General features: G+C 38.6%; 1 protein-coding gene across 6 annotated transcripts in view; it reads left to right on the top strand.

The window, feature by feature from the left end:
• The window catches only part of NFATC1 (nuclear factor of activated T cells 1), a 234998-nt gene that overhangs the window by 65454 nt on the left and 142907 nt on the right, over positions 1-26637 (top strand). For all 6 annotated transcript variants that reach the window (XM_073678906.1, XM_073678908.1, XM_073678902.1 and 3 more), the window contains exons 4-6: positions 3011-3213; positions 6608-6780; positions 8538-8678. In XM_073678906.1, the coding sequence (XP_073535007.1) occupies positions 3011-3213; positions 6608-6780; positions 8538-8678 (517 nt within the window). The remainder of the gene's footprint in view (positions 1-3010; positions 3214-6607; positions 6781-8537; positions 8679-26637) is intronic.

Raw genomic sequence — 26637 nt, 5'->3', positions numbered from 1 at the left:
TTTTTTTTGCTGTTTTCAATACACTATAAAATGAATGGTGACATTCAAAACTACAATGCATCCTGCAAAAAACAATCCCTCATACATCTATGTCAATGGGAAATAAAAAAGTTATGGCTCTTGAAAGAAGAGGAGGAAAAAAAAAAATAAAGCACAAAAACAAAAAGTTCACTGATCCTTAAGGCAATGTTCTCACAATGAGGTTTTTAAGCAAAAATGCAGCGTCTTACAGTTCCAGCAAAGTGGATGGGATTTATAGGAATCTCATGCCCACTGTGCTTTTATTTTACTCAGAGTAAAATCACCTGCGGTGCGGGTCTCAAATTCACAACATGTCAATTTCTCTTGCGGGTACGATGAGTTTCCTGTGTGGAATTTCCCCATAGACTTGCATTAGATGCGGAAAATCCGCAGGTAAAAAACGCAGATGGAAGCAAATCAAAAACGCATGTAATCCGCACCGAACTATATCAATAAAGTTTTGTCAAAGTCAAATACCGGGATGTATCAAAACCTAAGCAGCTTTATTTAAAATATGACAAACCAAAAAGAGACAAGAACCGCCGCGTCAAAAATATGTTAAAAGCGCATGTTAAAAAAACACAAGTGAAAAAACGCCAGGCTCTGGTTCATGATGACCCTGGTTTAGCAGTATGAATCAAGCGACGGGATCCCTTTAAATCCATTTCCTATCGTGTGCAGAAGAGTTATGATAACTTAACTTTAAAGTTGTGGGGAATTTTCATTTCTTGGGCCTTCATTTATCTGCCCATATTTATTGACTTACATTGGGTCCATCAGGTTTCCATCATTGTATTTGTCATTTTACCGGGAAAATGCTGAGATGTTTTTTCTTTGCGCATTTATGTGTCTGAGGCTCCTAACCACTTGCAGCGCAGATATGAACAGAGTCCTAATGAAGTTATTCGTTTATTCAGTTGTTTGGTTGTTGGCACAGATTTTACCTATGTGACATTATTGTTTCCTATAGTAACATTGATTAAAATATGTGTAGTCCAGTTCCTTTTGCATTAAGATAACACTCATCCTCTCAAAGTATTTTGTAGTATATTCATTTGTATTTTGTATATTTATTACTAAACACCAGTTGTGTCACTGGGTGTAAATATTGATAGAGTTAATTTGCATTAATTCAATTATGGTTGAAAAAGAAGCCAGTTCTGTTGTGAGCGAGGTTATACAGGGCTCAGCATTCAGAGAACTGGTAGATCTGCAGCATGGAAAACAGGGATTTTATCAAAACTGCAGCAAACAGCCCAATAAGTGATACATCCCTAGAATCAGGCTCTCTGCCAATGCATCATGCTGCTCTCAAATGGTGCCACAAAAACCTGCTGTTTTTTTTCCCTTTAAATATAGCTCCATGTCATTTATTTCTTCAACAGCACAGTGTGGGATGGGAAATGTGGAAAGGGAGGGGATGTTATGTTGTGTATTTTTTTAATCTTTTCTATAGTGATTACAAAAAAATAATAAAGATGGAAAATAAGATGGGGTTCCCCATAATGTTTGAAGAAAATGCCTAAAGGGTATATTCATGCTGTGTCTTTTTTGGGCAGTCAAAACATCTATTTTTAAGCAGAATTGCTCCTTTTTTCTGCCGTTTTGTAAGCCTGACCGTTTTTGGTTACTTCATGAAGATCTTTGTTGACATTTTTTCCATTGGCATTTTTGGTTAATATTTTTCAGTCTTTCTTTTTCCGTATTTTTATTGACGTTTTTCTGATTTTGAAATCCATAAACTATGAATACAGCAGTCACGTTTTTTGAGCACGAAAAGGCTTACAAAGTGTTTTTTCCCAGGCACCTTTTTAGCCTTCCTATTGACTTCTGTTGTAGAGTATTGAGCGTCTTCCTAGCAGAAAACACCTGAAGAATGGGCATGTCACTTCTTTTAAACACTTGGTAATCTTGAAAGCCTAAAGTGGTTAAAATATGCTTAAAAGCCTGAACATATTAACTGGAAGTCGTTTTTACATTGAAATAAAAAGATCCATTCTTTTGAGTGGTTTTTGAGTGCTTGGAACCACTCAAAGACGCAGTGTGGACATGGCCTAAGACTAAATACAATATAATACAATATATGGAAAGGAGAGGTATGCCCGCACCAGTAACCTGTATGTCTTCATATGGACTCACTTATCAGCCAGAGCAATTTTTGCCAAAGGATACTGGGTGCTCACATAGAAACAAGTCAATGGTTATGTAGAAAAGAAGAAAAGTGGCACTCACCGATCCTTTGAAATCCAATGTCTTTATTTGCAGCATTTAAAAATCGGCAGCAAGGAGGTAGAAAAATCACCACGGAGGACTCTGGTGCTTTTCTCCCTCCTTGCTGCTGATTTTTAAATGCTGTAAGTAAAGATGTTGGATTTTAAAGGACCGGTGAGTGCCACTTTTCTTCTTTTCTACATAAATACAATATAGTCAACAGTCTCGCATGATCACTTTACATCACACATGCTGGCTGATACATAATCTCTATTAAACTGTGCACTCATAAAAGAATATTTGGATATATATTTTGGTCTTCCTTGAATTTTACCAATTTTAATACAGAAAATTAACTACATTTCTAAATATCACTGGCAATTTAATTTTTTTTATTTTAACAGCTTGGTATCGAAAAGTTTCACTATTGGTAAAAAAAATGCGTAGAATTCATTTTGGATATAACTTACAGTTTGTAAAAAGTCAAAGGGTACTTTACTCAGTGTCTGTTTCCATCACCTGAAATGTGAGCTCCTCTAACCCTGGAGAGATGAAGAGTGTGTCTAAGACTGTACTAAGAGCATGCAGCGGTTCATATAAAGATTAAATCTAACTCCACCGCCTCAGGTCACTGGAATAATGAGACATTTTTCTGACTTACACCTTTTTTATTACATCAATATTGCTGGGCAATCTGATGGCCTAACACTCAGCACCTGTCTTGATTATTTTTTATATTTTCATGCCTGAACCTTTTTTTTTTTTGTTCTCTTGCCAGCTACACGGGTATTTAGAAAGCGAGCCACTTACCATCCAGCTGTTCATCGGCACGGCAGATGATCGCCTGCTGCGACCTCATGCCTTCTATCAAGTCCACCGCATCACTGGCAAGACCGTATCCACCACGAGCCATGAAACCATCATCTCCAACACCAAAGTCTTGGAAATCCCACTGTTGCCTGAGAACAATATGAAAGCCATGTAAGCCTTGAGCCACCTGCTTGCCAGGCCTGCCTTGTAACTGTGACTTTATGTTGAGACTCAATGTGGGAACACTTTATGTAATTTCCAGCTCTCCCCAATCAGCTCTTTCAATGTGCCTTTTGAAGTCCCTCTCCCCATTTTACCACCTCCATAAACCTTAAAAAACATTTCTGACAACTGATTGCTTTTGGTTCTAGTGTTTAAGCCCGTGTGTCTGTTGCTTTTTATATATCACAGCTCGGTTACACAGCTGTAAATATCCACTTCAGCCGCGGTGTACAGTTTATAGCGGGACACTTATTGGATCTTGTATTTTGAAGTGCCCTGCTTTTTCAAGCTCATGATTAGTCGATTCCCATGAGTTTAAACCTTGTATGCTGCTTTTAACTAAAAAAAAAAGCTGATAAAGGCCATATTCACATGTTCAGTATTTGGTCAGTATTTTACATCAGTATTTATAAGCCAAAACCATGAGTGGAGCAATCAGAGGAAAAGTCTAATAGAAACACGTCACCACTTCTGTATTTTTGACCCATTCCTGGTTTTGGCTTAAAATACTGACCAAATACTAAACGTATGAACATGGCCTCAAACATATAGATGCAGTGAGTTTCCAATCTCAGCAGTCCAATTGTTAGCGCTCAGACAGTAATACTTATGGCTAAATTACAGGCTGAGTCTATTACTTAAATGTAGATGCCCTGTTTAGCCTGTTACCTATTTTGTCCTTTATTTCATGGACCGAAAAATTTTCTAAATTGCTTCTCATAAGGAAAAAAACAACCTAAAAAGCAAAAACTCATAAGAAGCAATTTCTATTTTACTGAATTTTTTCCATTTCCACTATTATTGCTCCTGCCCCCATAGGTGTAAATAGGACTAGAATTAAGAGAAATGTAGGAAAAATAAAGTTAAATATCCTAAATGATTGATTATTTTATACTTCAATGTCTCTCATTTCATAATATATATAATATATATATCCCAAGCAAATGTATGTGATTCACCAACTGAGTAACAGCAATTGTTGCTAAAACAGAAATAGTTTTCTATTCCTCCATACACGTATATACGAATACAAGCAGTGAGGTTTCCACCTTTATGGGCTTTATCAAGCTAAAGACCATAAAGGTTAAAAATGTGGCTGATATTTTTCTATACATGTATGGAGGAATAGATTATTATTTTTGCATCCTCCTGGTGAGCACTGTCATTACTTTTGTTGTCACCTGTGCCAAGTAAATCCCAGGACTTTTTTTGGTCGTTCTTATAACCGAGTGTGCTGCAGGCAATTCCCACTCTTTCTCACAAACTGTGTTTGTCTTTCTCTCTATTGTTATCAATCTGGGTCTTGTCTTTGTTTTTGCACTGGTGGATATTGCCTCAGATCCAGTATAACGGGTGCACAATGGTTGTTGAATTTGCCCAAATTAAAAAATGTGATGCACATATTTTCGCTCTTTTTTTTAGTAAAAAGTTGCATAATCCTTTCAATAAGCTTTAAAATGTTGCACAGTAGTCTTTAATCAAGTTAGATAGATTTAGCATTTCACTAGGGTAATGGGGTACAATTGCCCAAGAATTTTTTTGACTTTTTTAATACATTAAGGCCTCCAAACACATTAGATAGCTGTCAGATGACTGCTATATTTCCCAGTTCCCCCATAGGGGCGTTTGGCCAAGCTCTCCTGTATCCGCTGAGTGAGACGCTGACAGAACCCTCTCCCAGCGGCTTATCTTCAGGGAGAAGGAAAGGATTGGTCGCTGAAATTCAACACGTTTAATCATGTTCTCCACCAACAGACGATGTCATTAGGCCCCATACACATTGGAAAGTCTGTGGATCCTGTCGATATAGGCGGATCCTGTTGACTTTAGCCTAATGAGTATGCGGGGCCTTTAGGCTAAAATATCTGGATAATCAAAAGCTTTACTCATAATTAAAAAAAAAACCTAGATGCAACCAAGTAAAAGTAACTTACAAAGATGCCAATTAAGTTATGAATGAGGCACAAATTAAAAAAAAAACACTGTTAGAGCAATTTTTACTCCAGAAAAAAGGCACAAAGGCTTTTAAGAATCATCCCCTTTGTTTCTAACTTCTATAACATGGGCTGATTAACAGTTAAACCATTTAAGTGAATCATTTCTATCACCCGAGGTTGAAGGCATGCCAACAACTTCTCTAATTAATGACACATTCTCATTATATGAAATTTGCTCTGTAGATCACATAATAGGTGGGCGATTCTTCCTTAAGCAAAATGTTGCCATTGTCAGCCTCAGTCATTGCATATTGTTAAAAAGTGACATTGTCTAAATAAATCTAACTCCTAACAGGAGATGAAGGGACAGCGAACATATGGAGATATCAAAAATCTACAAGGAGACATTGACAGGGAATATATTGGGACATCACAACCTAAAGAATTGCTTTTTTGACAACTGATGTTACAATTCTTTCTGTAGTATACTACTGGTACAGGGTCTGAGGCATGGAGGAACCAAGGAAGGTCTAAGAATATGCCTTTAAGGCTGTTTCCCATTATCTTAGGGTTCGTGTCTTTTTTTTTGGGACCATAGGGGAGACAATAAAACATTACGGAATTACGAAAACATGATGCAGTTACAGTAATTTTGTTCCCTACCGCTTAGATCTTCTTTCATTGAAAAAGAAAAAGATAAAGACTACCATTTAAAACTTTGAAAGAAACCCTGAAGAGCTGATTTTTTAGATTCGGAATACTTTTTACCCCAACATACTTACACTGGTTGAGTAATCCACTTGATAGCATTGATAATGCTTTTTCTTAGTTTAATATTTATCCCAGACTTTCAAGATTTCTGTATTTTAGTGCATTCTCGAGTCCATAAAGTCAACAGTTAGATATTTAGGATAGCTGTACTTTGCCCTCACCGAAAGAATACCAACCACGTAAGCATGAAAATGAGGAATACTGGTTGTGAATACATTGATGCTGACTTGTAAAAATAAATTATCTGGCCTTTTCCTGTTAATGATACAGTTATTCAATGACAGATTTTTGACAGGTACCTTTCACCATTGATAATATCGAATCCCCCCATGGCAAGTAAAGCTCAATCTTGTTTTACCAAAACCCTCAAATGATTTTAATGATGAGGTTTCATGTAACATTAATATATCCGGCCTTGTGTATTCTATCCTCTCCTCCCATTTCCCGCTGTATGGCTGAGACAGGGCTGTAAGTCTGGCTTGAAAAGAATGTGGCACCAGTTATTGACAGGACGTAATTCCCAATATGCTTTACCAGACATGTACGTTCTAGAACTGTCTATGATACAATTGGTTGTCATTGTGCAGGAATTGTGGTAGTGAGAATCTAATTTATGATTTTTTTTCTTTTAACAGTATTGATTGTGCAGGTATATTAAAGCTGCGCAATTCTGACATTGAGCTTCGGAAAGGGGAAACTGATATTGGAAGAAAGAATACCAGGGTGCGACTGGTATTCCGGGTACACATTCCACAAGCCAATGGGAGGACTCTGACTCTGCAAGTGTCATCCAATCCAATTGAGTGCTGTAAGTTTATTCTTCTTTCTACATCAGTAGTCTTCAAGTGAAGCAAATAAAGAAAGGAGTGCTTAATGTTAAAGGGGTTGTGCACTACTTTTATATTGATGGACTATCCTTAGGATAAGACATCAATATCAGATCAGTGGAGGTGCGACACCCAGCACCCCTGCCGATTAGCTGTTCCCAGTGCCGTCCGGATGTGATCAGAAGCGAAGCTGTACAGCACAGCTCAATCAACTGCATAGTGGCCGGGTTGGGTACTGCACATCCACCCCTACCTATTTGAATGATAAGAGTGGATCAGTAGTACCCCACGGTGGCCATTATACAGTTGATGGAGCTGTGCAGCTCCACAACTGAACACATCCAGCCACCACTGACATCAGGAACAGCTGATCGATGGAGATGCAGGGCGACGCACCCCTACGAATCTGATATTAATGGCCTATCTGAAGTATAGGCCATCAATACAAAGGTAACATGTAAGGTCAATATGCAAATTATCTCTTCAAAGAGGAAGAGAACAAGAACTCTAGTGCCACCTATAGGAAGTAGCAATCCTAAAAGTCAATATCGACCCTTTAACACTAGTGTTAAAGGGTCGATATTGACTTTTAGGATTGCTACTTCCTATAGGTGGCACTAGAGTTCTAGTTCTCTTCCTCTCTGAAGAGACAATTTGCATATTTCCCAGAGGAGCATTGCGGCTCTCCTCACCTTGACATGCTTAACATGTCACTCTCCACAATGAGAACCGTTACCCTTTGGATACATGTAAGGTCAATGCACACACCGGCATGTGAAAGCAAATCACTTTAAAAGAAATTTGTCATCAGATTTTTATGTTACATTTTTTCTTTACTAATTTTTGGTAATATTTTTTAGAATTTATTTTCATATCACAATCTGTATTATACAAAGTAAGAAATCTTGCAATTTTCATATTAGCTATTGGGACTATTTTAGACTTCTATTTCTTTTTCTTACAGGAAATCTGAATGTAAATTAGCAGCAATAGATTACTTCGGAAACGTCTAATGAGCATGTGCAGAGGTCATTGTGAAGGGAGGGGGCTCAGGGTCAGCTGTGACAGCGCCTATTGTGAAAGCTGGATTCTGTGTTATCAGATGTTATCTGTCATTTCAATCCTGCCTCAGATGATAATGAGAACGCTGAAAAAAAAAAGAAGTCTTCTGTTAACAACAGAAAGTATAAATCTCTATTAGCCACAGTGTGAACATATTTTTTAAACAGATTGTAATATGAAAAAAAAAAAACATTACCAAATATTAAATAAAGTCCATAATTAAGCTGAAGTATGGAGTTCAAAAGAGAAGAAATGGTACTTTTATAGAGTACTCCATTGCTTTTGGAACCAAAACGCGTGGTAAAACATCAATTGATATCTACATTGGAGAAACTGACATTCTGAACTTTTGTTGAGGCGGTGCCAGAATACTATCCAAATATTCTTCTATTTCTTTATGAATACACAGCTCAGACCTGTGAGGATAGCCCATGAGTTACCATTGGTTGTGATGTGTTTAGTGAGTACACATAGAAAACTGGACAGCCAGCAGGCCATCAGAATCCAGCAACATAGTAACGTGTGAGACGGCCTGATCTGATAGCATGTCTATGGCATTGTGTCACCGCTGCTTGAGCACTTGTGTGCAATCTATATTGGGAATATCACTATATTTACTCAGGACATTTGAAAACCTGCTGACTGACGACTGTATTATATTTCATTTTCTTTGTAGCCCAGCGTTCTGCTCAAGAATTGCCTTTGGTAGAAAAGCAAAGTATTGACAGCTTCCCAGTGACTGGTGGGAAGAAAATGATTGTGACTGGGCACAACTTCCATCAAGATTCCAAAGTCATATTTGTTGAGAAAGCACCAGGTTTGTCGATTATATGTTCTGCAGACTGAACAAATATTGTTCCCATCTCTATCTTTTTGAATAAGGACATTCTGGTATTTTCCCACCTGTGCATACAGAATAGACATATGACACAGTTCATACATTCATTTCTCATCCTGCTTTATACTGTAGTAAGGGGAATGAGGTCTAGCAAGAATAACTGCAACAAGAATGTAGTAGCATCTGCTACCAACGCCTAAGATGTGGCCTCCAACATATAGGGAGCCTGATTGCATTTTTTCTCCCTCAAAACTGTTACCAGCACTAGATGGCCATTTTCATACCAACTACATAAGCCAGTTGCTATGAAGCCATCGTGTGAAATTATAGGTGAGGGATGGGAACCGTACAGGTCAGAGAGCCCAGGATGTCTCACTTTTAGGGAATAACCATTGGACATCTGACTTAGTGGTGTGAGAGAGATAAAAAAAAATTCTGACCTATGCAACTAGTATGACCGTCCCCTAGGTCTGTTTTAACTGGTTCACACCTCATCTACTTAGTGCAGTCATCAGTTTTGAGAAGTCAAAAGTGTTGATAGACTCCCTCTAAGGATGACGTTCCAGTACAGCTTTGTGATTTGAGTTATAGCCCTTTTTTTCTTTACACTTTCTTTGAAATTATCTTTTACTATTTAAGGATCTGATATCCCAAATTGACAGTACAAACTAAGCACCCAGCCTTGTAGGGAATATAGTTCCTATAAAAAGCACACCTTAAGTGTTGTAATTGCTGCCGGCATGTCCCCGCCACTCTCACTTGTGATTGACAGCACTGGCTTGCCTGGAACAAGCAATGTGTGCAGAGAAATTTCAGGCAAGCTATCAAGCTTGGACATGCAAAACATGTGGGCGGAAGGGTGCACTGAGCTTCTTGGTCACACCAAGGGTGCACTTAGCCCCATACTTAGAATATTTGACTAAACTTCAGTTTTTGCAGAGCAGAGGAAACAATTAGAAAACTAAATATGTGACATTCTTAGTTACTTTCTTTCCTTTGCAAGTCTTTGTGCCTAGTGTTTGCTGTCAGGTTGGGATGGCAGACTCCCTTTAAAATCTCTGCTACTCATATATATATATTCGATAGTGTGCTACATTGCACCGCTGTCGCTGGCATACACTTATAGATTACAGAGCCCTACAGTGAAGTCAACACTTCAATATCAATGTTTTTAATTATACATATGTCCCAAATTCTCTGTTGGTTATTTGGTAAATTAGTTGCTCTATAGCAGTTGGAATTTGTTTCATAGCTAATAAACTTACCATATTCATACATAGGAAAAATGGAATATCATAATATTCTGCCTTTCTGCAAAGAAGCTGAGGAGTTTTTCGGCTTACCTTTTTTACATTTAAAGGGGTTGTCCACTATCAGGGACAATGTTTTTACTGAAATACATGTAATTGAGGTTAAAAATCATTTTTTCAATTGGGTTTCACTGTCTATTGCTGGCTACAGAATGAATTATCTGAGAATCCGTCAGTCAGGCTCCTATGATGGTCTGACAGGGAGTGTGTAACACTTATCTGTCTTTTTCTGTTCTACTCTCCAGTGATTTATGATCATATACAACATCAAAGTTGAATGTGCTGGGAAACAAAGAGCCTGTAAAAGCCAAACTACACAAAATTTGTTAAAAAACTCAATTGCAAAAATGATTTTTAGCAGCAAATACATGCATTTAAGTAAAGAAAATGTAAAGTACCTAAATGTCCACCTTTAACTCAATGGTAAAATCAAATGTAGTCGCTTCTAAACTGCCCCTCTGGGCAGATGCGAATAGCCAGAATATTATCATTTTAATCTCTGCCTTGTCTCTTTGTCTAAAATAATTGAACTCCAATAGCTAATAGATGTTTTGATCATAAAGCCAATTAGCACAGATTGTTGAAACTAAAAACGCTATTTTAACCATTATTTTATGGTGACCACAAATAAGGTAACTGTTCACTGAATGATCATTGGGCCGAGAGCCATGCGCTTTTGTCAGTGGTCAATATGATAATGAGAATGCTGCAATCACTACTCATATCTAGCGTTAACTTGGGAATTTTGCCTATGTTGTCTAATGCAACATATACAGTACTATGGAAACATTTTAGGCGAATTTGGAAAAAATGCTGCAATAGTGTTAATAGTTTTGATCAATTAACAAAATGCAAAGTGAATGAACAAAGGAGAAATCTAAATCAAATCAATATTTTGTGTGACCATCCTTTACCTTCTAAACAGCATCAATTCATCTTGGAACACTTGCAGTTTTTGAAGGAACTCAGTTGGGAGATTGTTCCAAACATTTTAGGGAACTAACCACAGATCTTCTGTGAATGTAGACTTGTGCAAATCCTTCTGTCCCCTCATGTAATCCCAGACAGACTTTATGATGTTGAAATCAGAGCTCCGTTGGGGCCATATCATCACTTCCAGACCTCCTTGTTCTTCTTTATTCTGAAGATAGTTCTTAATGACAACGGCATCATATTTGGGTACTTTGTCCTGCTGCAGAATGAATTTGAAGCCAATCAGATGCTTACCAGATGATATTCAATAATGGATAATTATCTGCCTGCATTTCTCAGCATTGATGACACCATTAATGTTGACCAAATTCCAAACCCCGTTTGCTGAAATGTAGCCCCAAACTTGCAAATTATCTCCACCATACTTACCTGTTGTCTACAGACACTCATTATTGTAATGTTCTCCAGCCACGTGGCGAACAAACTGCCTTCTGTTACAGCCATTTATTTCACATTTCACAGTCCAAAGTACCTGCTGCCATTTTTTGCACCAAAGTTGCTATGTTTTCATTGAGTTTCTTGACCTTGTTTCCATGTCAAAGGTATGATTTTTGTCCACAATTCTTCCATGAAGACCACTTCTGGCCAGACTCCTCCAAAGAGTAGATAGATGTAGTTGGGTCCCACTTGTTGTTGCTAATTCTGCGCTAATAGCACTGCTGGATAATTTCCAATTTCAAAGGGAAATAAGCATCATGCACCTTTCATCTGCTGCACTAGGTTTCCTTGGTCAGTCACTGCATCTCTGGTCCTCATCATTGCCCATTTCTTGGTGGAATCATTGCTAAGAAATACAGGCAGATATTTATCCATGAAATACCATCAATAAGGGCTCCAAATTCATTTTGCAGCAGAACAACAACCCAAAACGTACAGCCAATGTCATTAAGAATTATCTTCAGTGTGAACAAGAACAAGGAGTCCTTGAAGTGGTGGTGTGACTCTCACACATCACTGATCTCAACACCATCGAAACTGTCTGGGATTACATGAAAAGACGGAAGGATTTGCATAAGCCTACATCCACAGAAGATCTGTGGTTATGTCTCCAAGATATTTGTAACAACCTTCATGCCGAGTTCCTTCAAATACTGTATGCAAGTGGAGCTATAAGAATTGATGCTTTCATGCTATTTTGAAGGCAAAGGGTGGTCACTCCAAAGATTGATTTGATTTAGATTAAACTTTTGTTCATTCACTTTGCATTTTGTTAATTGATAAACAAAAACTATTAACACTTATATTTTTTAAATAATTTTATCCACACCACACCACGCCAAAAACTTTTGCACAGTAATGTATGTATATGTAGCATACCCTGCCAGTTAATAAATATTTAAATATTATACACTACAGTTCTAATATTCACTATATGGATAAAAGTATTCAGGTACTTTCACCTTACACCTACAGGAACTTTTATAACATTCCCATTCTAAATACATTGAAATTAAATTAAAATTGGTCCTTTGCAGCTAAACAGCTTCAACGCTTTCATTCTACAAAATTTGGAGTGTGTCTGTGGAAATGATTGCCCATTTATCCAGAAGACACTGATGGTAGATAAGAGGACCTGGTGCGCAATGTTCATTCTAGTTCATTCCAAAGTTGTTTGTGGAGTTGAGATCAGGCTCTGTACTGTCCTGTCAAATTCTTCCCCACTAAACTCACACAACCATGCCTTTATGCATCGTTGTGCACTGGAGAACAGTAATGCTGGAACAGAAAAGGACCTTTCACCTATCTGTTCCCACAAGGTAGTAAGCATACAATTGTCCAATCTGCAGGTAACGTTCCCCTAGCATTTGCCAAACTCACGATCATCAGACAGATAGAGAAACATGATTGCCCCCGCACAGAGCATGCCTCTTCATGAATTTGGCATATTTTACTCCAGCGCACCAGTAATTAAGGCTACCCAATGTCAGTCTTAATAAATTGGGGCCTATGTGTCTCGGCACTTGGTGACCACGCTCTGTAACTCTATGTGGTCTACCGCTTTGTGGCTGAGTTGCTGTGTTTCTTAAAGGCTCCCACTTTTCAATAATATCACTCATAGTTGATAAGGCAATATTTAGGAGGGAAGAAATTTCACAATTGGCCTTGTTACAATGGTAGCATCCAATGACAGTACCATGCACATACACTGAAATTCAATGAGCTCCATAAATGTTAGTAAAGGCTGACTTCATAGCTAGGGGCTAGATTTTATATTCTTGTGGCCACTGGCGGACACTGACAGAAAAGGGCTCCTGTGCAAGAACAATACATGGGCCTTTTGCAGCTCAATAGCTGATCAATTGCACCTGCTTTGGGGGTAGAAATGGCCCCCTTACCTCTTGTGCCCCTGTGCCGCCACACAGGCTGCACCAATGATATGTCCGCCCCTGCTTTTGGCAATGGGACTGAATGGAAAACTTGAATGATTAAGGGGTGTGTCCCGATGCATTTGTCCATATAGTGTATATGTATATATTTTTTCATTGTCAGCTTGGTTTACATAATGTATTGCTACATGGAAAGTGTTGAGATCTCTGTGCATTGTTTAATGATTGTATATTCTACCCTTCGATATAAGTCACAATATTAAATGGTAACAATAAATCGAAGTACACATTGATGAATAATTAGTGGTCTGCCAAAATAATATGTTTGCAATTATTTTCAATGACATTGTTAGTCCTTGTTTTGCTGCGGCGAGGCGTCCTTTTTTTTGTTTATTTTGGTCATAGAATTGTTTAATGGACACGTTTTATTGTATGTAAATTACATAAATTTCATCTCAGTCTGAACTTTTCAAATTGTTTTGAGCAGTGTGATTCTATTAAGTCATTTGTGCAAACATATATTGTGAATAATTATATTGTGTTATAATTAAGCAAGCCTATTCTGGAATAGACTGCCATTCAGCCCGCTCAACAGGCATTAACGCCAAAATAAAGGAGCCGAGGTGAGGACTTCCTTAGTGGAGCTCTACGTCTGGTCTTTTTTAAAACAATGGCCTTTTAAATATTCTGGACTTGAGTTGTAATGCCAATTAATGTTAGACAAAAAAAATGCTGGCGTATCCAATGGTGATGCATCATTCTACAGTAACTCTGGTTTTAATTGTATTTTGTGCTCCGCCACTTAAATGCAATTGAAATAAAAATATATAATAATAGTAATTTTAGTTAATTAGCCATCTGCAGTATCTCTGACAGCAGGGTGTTTTCTTGTTACCTACAAGAGTAAAAACAACAGAAGCAGGTACCTGACACCCTGCTTATAGCTGCTGGGGGTTCCGCTTTTCTTCTGAAGACTAAGGAGATTTGTTCTTTGAAAATTAAAATTAACATAAAAGTTAATAACATTCCTAGTGGGTTTCAGCTAATAGAATTAGAGGAGGCTAGTCATTATTATAAACACCTTAGTAAAATCAAGCAAAATAATGAATGCTTCCATAGAAAATAAAATAATCATAGTAGGCAGAATCAAAGGGTTGTCGCTTGCTATTTTGGCGTTGTATAAAAAAAAATCAACATTTTAATGGGTAATTATAATCTGTAGCAGCAAACTTTAAAAGCCTAGCAGTGGGTGAGTAATTAACCAAAAAGAGGCAGTAGAGAGAGGGCAGTAACAGGGGGCGCTAACTTCCTTTATTAACCAGTTCGAACACAAAGCTTTTACATATGGTACAGTGGCAAGTATTCATAACATCCTGCCGAGTGGGACCTGGAGGATTGCAATCAGACACTCCTGAGGTTTGCACTGTGCACTGAGCACAGACATATTACCTGCTTTACATCTACAGAACTGAAGATGCTCTTTTTAATATGTGAAGCGTTCAACATTGTTACCATTGTCGTCCTGTGCAGCAATTCATAGTGATTACATTGAGTCCTTTGTAGATGTTGTAGTGCATCAATTAGCACAGTGTTCACATATCCATATTCATTGTGCATTTATTGGTAAAATTAGTTTAAAGGGGTTGTCCAACCTTGGGGTACAAATCTGCAGTCACTCTTATGTGACTGCAGACTTGTGAATCCTCTCAGCACTCGCACTGCGTGCTGTTATGATTTTCCAGCGCTGGGAGACGGAAAAATTTGCATATTTCCAGCCACATTCCGATTAGACATGTCCAACCTCGCTCAATTCACTTGAATTGAGCAAGGCTGCGCACGTCTAGTTGGCATGTGACCGGATGTAGTCAGATCGCATACTTGCGGCTCACGCCCAGTGCTAGTACTGGAGAATCCTGACAGCATGCACTGTACACGCAGTGACTGCAGACTTGTGCCCCAAGGCCAGACAACCCCTTTACTTAGGACCTATAAAATATAAGAAAACATTTAGTTTCCTGTTGTTTATAAGGTAGTCCCCCAAGTTACAAAAGCCTCAGAAGTTTGTCTTTCCTGCACCATTGTAAAGCTAGCTAGAGACTTGAGATAACTCTCATCTAATGTGTAATGAGGCCTTAAAAGATATTTTTTTTGGATAGGCATGAATTTTTTCAGTTCGTCTATCTCCTTGCCAAACAGCCACACAGTCAGGATTCTGCTCTGTATCTCCTGGAGCTGTTATCACATGACGGAGATTTACATGCTTGCGGTCACATCACTAGCTGCTTTTGTTGCTTTTCTCAATGTTCTGTTGAAGTTTAAGATAAACTAGTTGGCACATGACCATAAGTATGCCAGTCACGTATGAGTGATCACATGACAACCTCTTTAGCAGGCAAACAACTAAATCCTGACAGTGTGCGTATTGTACACTTTTAGGATTCGTCAAACTGGGGTTAGATGGTGGCCATGAAGAAATTAATATCTGGCCCAAAAAAACCCTTTAACTTGAAATGATTTTCAACATACAATGCCAAAGACAGTCAAGAAATAAATAGCCAATCAACACAAACACTTCACTTGTAACGCACCTGTACTTTTAGGCTATGATGACATGTTACAGCCTCACTGTGTTATTTTGCTGCAATTGTGGCAATGCCCGCAATTTCACAAATTACAGCCAAAAAACTAAGCAGATTGTTGTAGAAAAACCAAAAAATTCTCTGTGGCCAGAATTTGTGAAGTCTTAAAGTGCATGCACTGACGGGCTGTCGTGGAGAGCTTTTCTACAGTACTGTGCTGCTTTTATCTGCATCTGGACTTGCAGCCGCAGTTTATTTTTTTGGTACACTGTGTGGACTGTACAGGAAGTATCTCCTGTTCTCTACATAAAAAATGATGTACAGCTTCCATTCTGACTTTTATAAGTAAGACCTTGTTTACTTAATTATCTACTGAATATTTTTTTTTCCTATTTTTGGTTGTCATTTTACGGGCTTCAAAAGGAATACTAGTTTTCCATAGAGTTATAGTAAAAGTACAATGTTTTTGACTTACAGTGGTCACCTTGGAACTCATTAAAATTGTAAACTGAAGGTCCCCAGTATAGTGCCAATGTATTCTGCAGTGCTGTAGTGGGATTTCCATCACTGATACGTGTCTATAACAGTCCTCACAATCTAAAGATTTGCCACACACACATACTAGGGCCAATTCATAAAAGGCCAATGACAATATGCCCACAGAGCATGAAGAAGTTTTAAAGAAAAAAAATAAAACGCCTCTAATTGACTTTTAAATAATTTACTGTAGACTTCAATTAAAGCAGCATCTGGCCGCAGCGGTTTTGATTTTGCTAAAAAACAATTTTGAAAAACTTCTACGGAAAGAAAGCAACAAAACACAACGTGTCTGATTTCTGCCTTTCATCAGCATTATACAGCAAGACGACCGTTACATGCCACTGTATAGGCATACAATATCCATAGGGCTCCATTGTAATGAATATATACCCTACAATTTACATTTTTGCAGTGGCCTCTGTATAGATGAATACAGTTGGCTTCCATTGGACAAATAATGCCCTAGGACTAGACGGAGAAGGGGTCAGCCAGCCCCCTTTACGCCACCTATAAGAGAAACATCCCAACTTTTTGTGCTGTTTTTACCAGTATTTCTTTTTTTGTGTGTGTGCCCAGATTAAAATCTATGGTGCAATATGCAATTAATTACATATAATTCATTTTATGGCATTTTGATAAAAATTTTAGGGTGTGTCAAAAAACAGAATCTTCTGGGTATAGCGCCTTTTCTTTTCTACCTAGTAGCTAGGTTAGTCTATATGTTTAAGAAATACTAGAAATAAAGCATGTGCAAAATAAAAACACACTTTTTTTTACGACTGTCCATAAACTTAGAAACAAATAGTGTGTAAATGAGGCCTAACAGAACACTTTGCACCAATACATTTTACATGAAGGTCAGTCCATAGCCTTTGCTAGATTAACAACACACTCAGTCAGACTAACAGTCTGTACTTTTATACAGGCTCTGCCCGCCAGGAAAATATACACTGGAAGAGAAAGTTATTGGAGGTGATTGTGCGCCATTCCACCTTAGACTGGCTTTAGCTGCAGGTCTGACATTAATCCATGGCTCTTGCAAGACAGGATCTCAGCTGTTCTACCCTCAGGAGGCAGCACATTATCCTGCTCCTTCAATAGGGAGTCTCTGTTCTAACAATGACTCACTCCAAGGGAATCCCAAATGAACAATCATGTCAGTGCTTGAACTTGAAGGCAGGAGTGCTGCTGCCTATTCACATTAACCCTCTGCATCCTCCTCAGCTGTGTTATGGCTGCTAGGAGCAATGGTGTGTTTCCAGATGACGGACCTAATTTACACCTATAAAGCACCGAAATACGGATTGTGGCTTCATGCATTCTCTGTAAAGAACTTTTTTATGTTGTGAAATTGACATTTTATTGATCCTTTCATACTTAATTACTATGATGAGTGGTGTTGTTACATTCTTCTGATGTCTTTTTCCTGTTGCGGATGAAAATATGTATGTAAAGGGATTTAGATACTCATGCCTGTAGACCCTATTAGGGAATACTCACATCACCATAGGAGAAAAAAGGATTTTCCAGCACTTCTATCCTTAAAATTCATCTTTTTATTAGAAGTTCATTTAAAAACAGGAGGATCAAACCTTACGCGTTTCTGGCATACACTACTGCCTTAATCATATTCTTCCTTATTCCTATGACTAAGGGCGTCTGAACGAATCCTCAGCGTCTTTTTTTCTGGTTTTCAAAAATACAAGAGGTTTCAGGAATCGCTCTTTTTCTCTGGAGTTTTGTAAACTTTTTTTTAGCGTTTCTTTGTCGTTTCCTGAGCACTTTTTTTACGTTCTTTGCGTCTGGTATTTTTTAACACTTTTTTCTTTGTTTTTTGTGCCTCTTTTTACTAATATTTTTTGGACTTCTTTTTAAAATCATTAAGCAATAATGAAAATGCTAGTGTTTTTTTGAAGCAAAAGTGCTCAAAAACACGTCCGGGAGTCTTTTTAGTCTTCCTATTGACTTCTTTTGTAAACTATTGAGCATCTTCCTAGCAGAAAATACCAGAAGAATGTACAAGTTACTTCTTTTAAATGCTTGGTGTCTGTGAAAGCTTGTGAACAGCAAGTCGTTTTCCCATACAAATTAATAGGACCATCCTTTGATCGTATTTTTCACACTTTTACCAATATTCTTTTGAGAGCACCTGCTTGAAAAATATCAGGAAAAGACTGAGTGTGAATATACCCTTAGGCAGGGCAGTATTTTAGTCTCTGTGTAGAGTGGAGACCTCTCTGGGCTGAGTCGCTGATATCGGAGTTGCATTTGTTTGCATCATCTATCGTTTCTTCCAACATGAATGTGAGTTAATTAGGGGTATTAATTAGTTATAAATATGGGAGTAAGTTGTAATAAGGGAATTGACATGTATAGACCAGATGTGGTCCCAATCCTCTTTAGAGCTCAGTCTCTTACTGAATGAATAGTGCTATTTTACTTTAGCTGTCTGATATGAAAAATGTAAAAATATACACTGATTACGTCACTTTTACGCACTCATAAGGTAATAGACACCGTGTAAGGTTATTTTGTACCACAAATTAAACAACTCTTAAGGAAAAGTTTATGGTCCAGGAGTTAATAGGAAGCATCAGTAGCATCAGTCTTAGGCTATGTACCCCCATTGAGTATTTGGACAGTTTTTGATGTTGCATCATTTCTCCACCTAAATTAGGTTACTTGCATTTTTTCTGTGCGTTTTTTTTACTTTCGATTTTATCGCATTTTTAATGATGTGGTTTTTGTCCCTTTTTTGGTGTGTAATAGTTTAAATAAAGCGACTTTGTTTTTGATGCTTCCTGGTATTTGACTTTGAGAAACCTTTATTGATACAGTCATACACAGATTACATGGGTGCTAAATGTGTGTTTGAGTCGGAAACACATAAAAGCATATGTGTGTTTTTTACCAGGGCCGTAACTACAACCGGGGCAGCCGGGGCTCTGCCCCGGGGCCCCAACCACCCAAGAGGCCCCAAACTGATGGTAAAAAAATGTATTTTAATACTTTAATTTCTCATAAACTACCCAGCTCCTATATTCCTGTCAGACAATGTCACCCGGAGGACAGGAGAGACTATCATTTCAATAATTTTCCAAACATATTCACTGAATATTTAACTTCTAAAACTTGCATCATAAACAACAAAATCTATTAAAGGTCTTGCGGAAAGTGGTGAAGCCTGTGTGTTGTATACAGCAATGCGTTGCAGGCTTCACCACGTTCCGCACAACCTCTAGTGATTGAAATGTTGAGGGGCCCCACTATGAAGTTTTGCCCCAGGGCCCCGAAGTTTATAGTTACGGCACTGTTTTTTACCTGCGGATTTTCCGCATCTAATGCACGTCTACGGGGAAAATCTATAGAGAAAACTCAGCTTACACGCAAGAGAAATTGACATTTTGCGGATTTGAAACGCACTGCAGGTCAGTATACATTGAGTTAAAAAGCAGTGGAGTGGGCATGAGATTTCCATAAATCCCCTCCACTCTGCTAGAACTGAAAGACGCTGCGTTTTTGATGCAGTGAAAATACGTAGCGTCAAAAACTCATTGTGGGCACACAGCCTTATGTAGGATGGTGTTGTGGAGGGGGGAATGTTTCAAGGCTTTTGTGCCAGTAACAAATTTTGTATTTTTTTTAAAGATTTTTTTTGCCACTCTTGGAGGGCTCGGTCAGCCATGCAAGTTAGGGTTAAACCAGATTTATGAATTTAGATGTTTTTTTTATTTTTTTTAAAAGGTCACACAAAAAGTCACAAATTCACTCCAATAGGGGGGAGGATTCAAATATGGAAAACATTTCTAGACAGAAGTCTTATATGCAAAGATGTGCCAAACTTATGAAACATCTTGCTTAGACTTTTATAACTGTAGCAGCTACAAAGCCAGAAACAAATGTGACTTTTAAAATTCCCCTGATGATAACTCTTCCCCCATAGTATCCCAGCAGTAACGGTATGGATCTCAGGTCTCCCCACAGCTCCAGGTGCTTCCATCATTTTATTTTCCATGATCTGCTTCCGTAAGAAGTCTCCCTCATATGTACTTTCCTTTTCTCTCTGTTTATATTTCACCGTTTTTCACAGGTAAATACGCAGTAATTGCATGGCACATGTCTGGTGTAAATGTCGGACCAAATATTTATGATAAAATTCAGAGGCGACTGATGTATTGCAGATTTTCTCTCAATGTGCAATTGGCGTGGACTATAAATAAGTGGTTTATTCTCTAATGGGCTGTATTTTCATGATTTCATAAAAAGCAGACCATCACTTTGTTCATAAAATTTCCCATTCACTCAAATCTATAATTCATTTCATTTGTACACAGATATGTGAATAATGAAACAGTAATGTACAGCAAAAATATAACTGTAAGCATTAAAAAAATGAAAGAAATTGAACCATACCACCATTAGACTCATCTATATACTGTGAGTAATTTACAGAATGGGGAAATGTAGTGCCAAAGAACTCTGGATGTGCAAACCATGACCCATCTGGAGCAATTGTCAGCTATTTCCAACTGCTAAAATGAGAATTGACAAACTCTTTCTTACCGGGGTAATCTAGCTTCACACACATGCGGTGGTGAGCGGGGCCGATGACGTTACATCTACAGATATCTGCCAGATCACATCTTATTCTTTACGACAGATGCCAAGATGTTGACGGCTGTATAACACGGACAAGGACCGTATCACATTGCTCGGACTGGCTGGCGGCTCTCCTGACCCGAGGGTGACAGCTGAAAAGAAATACATGCTGTCACGTTTGGTTCAGGAGAGCCACCAGCCAGTCCGTGCATTGTGATACGATTGTCATCCGAGTTATACAGCAGTCTGACTGAGCCCTAAGATTTTTTTCTGGCTGGAAAACTGATTAATGGCAGCATTTAAGTATATAAATGAATGAATTAGGGATTTTGTGACCTTGGATTTTCAGTTTGCTGTGCAATACACTGGTCCATTTCTGTCTACTAATCATTAAACTAATAGATGTTGAGCTTTATCAAGCAGAATCAGCAGAATATGCTGAAAACAATAAGGGACAAGACATGAGGGTTCCAAAATATACGGTAAATATGATAGTCCAGCCAGTACTAGCAACTTAGTACATTTCTTTATATATTTATACCATACAGCTCCTTTTACCTGTACAATGTGATTAACAACCAGAAAACAGAATTTGGTTTCTTACACTGAAGCAATGATGGACATCATTGCCCTCAACATAATATATTGCAGCATAAATTGAAAGGCAATGAGTTTATTCCACACTGAAACGCACTTATAATTGTAACCTTTCACCTCACTACACCATGACTATTATGCAGTCTGGTTGCCCCCTAACTAGGCACTGCTGCATTTAGCCATAGTTAATGTCTCTTTGACAAATATCAAGTAATATAGCTGCAAGATATAGGGAGTCTGTAAGCCCAAACTGATAAGATAAACTAAGCCCACAGTCTTGTAGGGGCTATAGCCCCTCTAAAAAATCTCACCTTTATTGTACTAATTGCTGCATCTGTTCTTCAGATACTGAAGGTTATTCAAACATGTTAATTAGTGTGCTTGGTGCACACTTAGTGTGGCCAAGAGGCTCAGTGCTCCGTTACGCCCACTGGTTTGCATATCTCCGCCTCCCTCACTGGTGACTTACATTGCTCACTTGTCTAAAGCAAGCAGTATCTGCAGAGAAAGCAAAGGCAAGCCAGCGCTGTCACTCACCAGTGAGGGAGACGGGAGCATGCAAAATCAATGCAGTCAGCCTCTTGGCCACACCAAGGGTGCACTGAGCGCCCTAATTAGCATATTTAATTTAGTTTCAGTTTATGCAAACAGAGGCAGTGATTAGAACTGTAAAGGTGAGCTTCTTATAGGGGCTATTTCCCATACAAAGAAGGCCAGCAGACTTACTTTAATATCCAGAATCTAAACTCTCACTGTTATATTTCTTGGCTCACTTAATAAATACAAAGTTACAATTCCCTGTCATCATCGCACTTTCATAGGTAACTCATCATATTTTGACAAGCCTTCTGTACTTCCCACTAAACTATATGACCATAAGGCCTCATTCAGATGTCATTGTTATGTGTACGTGTTCTATCCATGTTTTTCTCGGATACAACACATGCCCATTATAGTCTATGGCGCTGTTCACATGTCCCTATTTTTTTATGGACCTTGTGTGTGGAAAACTCAGAGATATGTCCATTTTTTTCTGGTTTCACAGATGAAAATGACCAATACAAGTCTATGAGTCTGTGAAAAACACGTACGGGACACGGATGGCATCAGTGTACCATCCGTGTGCTCTCTGTATATAACATCGCAAAGGATAAGAAATTCATTTATTTATCAATCTGTGAAAAACACTGATGACCCACTGATCGTAAAAACACGTATGTGTGAATGAGACCCAAGATAAATTGGGTTAGAATCAGTAACGTTATTTGTAATTGAATAAGAAGATCCTTGATGCTACGAAATGCGCTTTCACTAGCTGAGAATGTGTCTGATCATAGGACCTTTGACCACTCAATAGCACATCATGCATTTATCCATAAGACAAAACTATGTAATGGTATATGCATCGTGGTCGTATATTGTGTTCTTTGTTATCAGTCTCATTGTGATCCCCCAGTTGCCATTAGCCTCCCTTTAGTGCTGTAGACTGCCATAATCTACTTGACAGCAGCCATTATTGAATCCTGGATGCAGATGCAATTGGAGGCTTAGGATTTCAAGTGCTGTTTTGACGAAGTGTGACGCTAGCTGTATTCTGGCCAAGCTCCATTTGGTAAGAGATATTGCATTCTTCGAGGTCTTTCCACACTCTTCCCCTTGCCAGTAGCAGTCACAGTGAAGAGGCCACTGGCCAGGAGCGTGTCATATTACCACTTGTAATCAAAATGTAATTCATGTAAGAAAATATACACAAACACTACCATTAATTCATTGAAGCTGTGCTGTGTCAGTTTCCATATCATATATTGCAAGCTTTCCCTTCTTTCCAAAGTAAATATACTAATTTATATAACACCAGTTTGTTAATCCCAGCATGAAAGGTCATGGATTTACTCAAAAAATGAATCAAACATACATCTGAAAACATTGTAGTTTAGATTGGACATCCTTTCGAATGTTTCATTATGGATAAAAAATATTTTTAATGGCAATTTATATATGATCACTGCCAACACTGGCTATTGGTTTTAGAAGAGCTCTATATGTTTTATTACACTTGAGTAATATTTGATTTCAGAATCAATCCCATGGTGGTACTTGGCACACATATACCGTGGCTGGTCCACTGGAAGCCGGTGGGCAACAACAAGTCTTCACCTTACTCCTTTAGTGCTCCCACTCGCCATTGCAAGTACAGAGAATGTATATACTGTACCTGAAATCGAGAGATCAGCCTACATTATGCAGAGTATAGCAAGTTTAGAGCCGAGGATGTCTATGGACAGTATGAGGAAACCAGAGTATGGGTTTCTTCTGGTTCTTCTGGTGTTAGGTTATTTTATTCCATTGGCAGTTGTATCAAGAGACATTGAAAAAGATCAAAATACCATTGAAGTATTATGTTGTATTGATTTACATGAAATAATGGGTTTCTCTGGGTTGGTTATGCTTTTGACCTTTGGCTTGTCATAATCTCAAAATACTTTACAGTCTAGTTTTTTTTTAAGGTATGAACAATTAAACAAAACCATATACATAAAATACCTGTTTTATTCATATGTTACTTGCCCTTACCCCAACTGTAAAAGTAAAGTACATCAAAATATAAGCAGCCATTCAGCAAATATTTCATTATTCCATCATTTTTGGAGAATCTGTCACAAGGTTTTGCTGGCCCATCTGAGAGCAACTGAAAGTAGGAACAGAAATTCTGATTCCTGGATTGGGTCACTTACTGGGCTTTTTGCTCTGATTTTGATTAAACTGTTTTATCTGCTGCAGTTCTTCTAGTCCTCTTAGGCCACGGCCCCACTATCAGTATTTGGTCAGTATTCGGTCAGTATTTTTTTTCAGGAGTGGGAGCCAACACCAGGTGAGGAACAATCAGAGAAAAAGTATAATAGAAACAAGTCACCAATTCTGCATTTATCACCCACTCCTGGTTTTGGCACCCACTCCTGAGAAAAAATACTGACCGAATACTGACCAAATACTGATAGTGGGGCCGTGGCCTTAGTGAAAGCTCTTGCTATGTACAGACCAAAAGTTTGGACACACCTTCTCATTTAAAGATTTTTCTGTATTTTCATGACTTTAAAAGTTGTACATTCACACTGAAGGCATCAAAACTGTGAATTAACACATGTGGAATTATATACTTAACTAAAAAGTGTGAAACAACTGAAAATATGTCTTATATTCTAGGTTCTTCAAAGTAGCCATCTTTTGGTTTGATGACTGCTTTGCACACTCTTGGCATTATCTTGATGAGCTTGAAGAGGTAATCAGTGCGAAAAATTTGGAAAACTTTGAAAGTGTCCCCAAGTGCAGTTGCAAAAACCATCAAGCGCTACAAAGAAACTGACTCACATGAGGACCGCCCCAGGAAAGGAAGACCAAGAGTCACCTCTGCTTCTGAGTATAAGTTTATCCGAGTCACCAGCCTCAGAAATCGCAGGTTAACAGCAGCTCAGATTAGAGACCAGGTCAATGCCGCACAGAGTTCTAGCAGCAGACACATCTCTACAACAACTGTTAAGAGGAGACTTTGTGCAGCAGGCCTTCATGGTAAAATAGCTGCTAGGAAACCACTGCTAAGGACAGGCAACAAGCAGAAGAGACTTGTTTGGGCTAAAGAACACAAGGAATGGACATTAGACCAGTGGAAATCTGTGCTTTGGTCTGATGAGTTCAAATTTGAGATCTTTGGTCCAACCACCGTGTCTTTGTGCGACGCAGAAAAGGTGAACGGATGGACTCTACATGCCTGGTTCCCACCGTGAAGCATGGAGGAGGAGGTGTGATGGTGTGGGGGTGCTTTGCTGGTGACACTGTTGGGGATTTATTAAAAATTGAAGACATACTGAACCAGCATAGCTACCACAGCATCTTGCAGCGGCATACGATTCCATCCGGTTTGCGTTTAGTTGGACCATCATTTATTTTTCAACAGGACAATGACCTCAAACACACCTCCAGGCTGTGTAAGGGCTATTTGACCAAGAAGGAAAGTGATGGGGTGCTACGCCAGATCACCTGGCCTCCACAGTCACCAGACCTGAACCCAATCGAGATGCTTTGGGGTGAGCTGGACCGCAGAGTGAAGGCAAAATGGCCAACAAGTGCTAAGCATCTCTGGGAACTCCTTCAAGATTGTTGGAAGACCATTTCCGGTGACTACCTCTTGAAGCTCATCAAGAGAATGCCAAGAGTGTGCAAAGCAGTCATCAAAGCAAAAGGTGGCTACTTTGAAGAACCTAGAATATAAGACATATTTTCAGTTGTTTCACACTTTTTTGTTAAGTATATAATTCCACATGTGCTAATTCATAGTTTTGATGCCTTCAGTGTGAATGTACAATTTTCATAGTCATGAAAATACAGAAAAATCTTTAAATGAGTTGGTGTGTCCAAACTTTTGGTCTGTACTGTAACTGTGACTAACCATGCCACCGCCATTGATTAGCAGCTGTCTGGACTGAAGGCTGTCAGTGTTATAGGCTGGCTTAGATAGAGCTCACCATTGAGAGTACTAGCAGAGCTGCAGCAGATAAAACAGTTATTTTATTAAAACTACAGAAAGAAACCAGTAAGGGACAAACTGCTAGAATCAGAGTCTCTGGTCTTACTTCACAATGCTCTCAGATTGGGAATCAGAAACCGGGTGTTAGATTTCCTTTAGATTCTGGACTTGTATTTTTTTCTTAAGGGGCTAAGAACTTAACTATTCTGGCCGATGCTGATCTCTGCCGACTCAGTGTGGTCTCACGTACGGCTTCTGCCGGTGATTATGAAGCATCCTTTGACAGCACATTAACAGTGCTGCAGCTTCTTCTCTTCCACTCTGCTTTGTTGTTTGTCTATGCTAATGTCATGCTGATTGACAGACAGCTGCCTAATTGCAAGACGTCGCCAATGACGCCTCACCAACAGAGCAGACCGGAAGAGAAAAAGCTGCTCTGTTGACGTGAGGTGAAATGAAGCCGCAGAGTCT

Source organism: Phyllobates terribilis, unplaced genomic scaffold (genome assembly GCF_046119375.1).
Source record: "Phyllobates terribilis strain yellow unplaced genomic scaffold, ASM4611937v1 Scaffold_4__5_contigs__length_816908805, whole genome shotgun sequence".
Taxonomy (NCBI): Eukaryota; Metazoa; Chordata; class Amphibia; order Anura; family Dendrobatidae; genus Phyllobates; species Phyllobates terribilis.
This window is presented reverse-complemented; position numbering and strand designations above follow the sequence as displayed.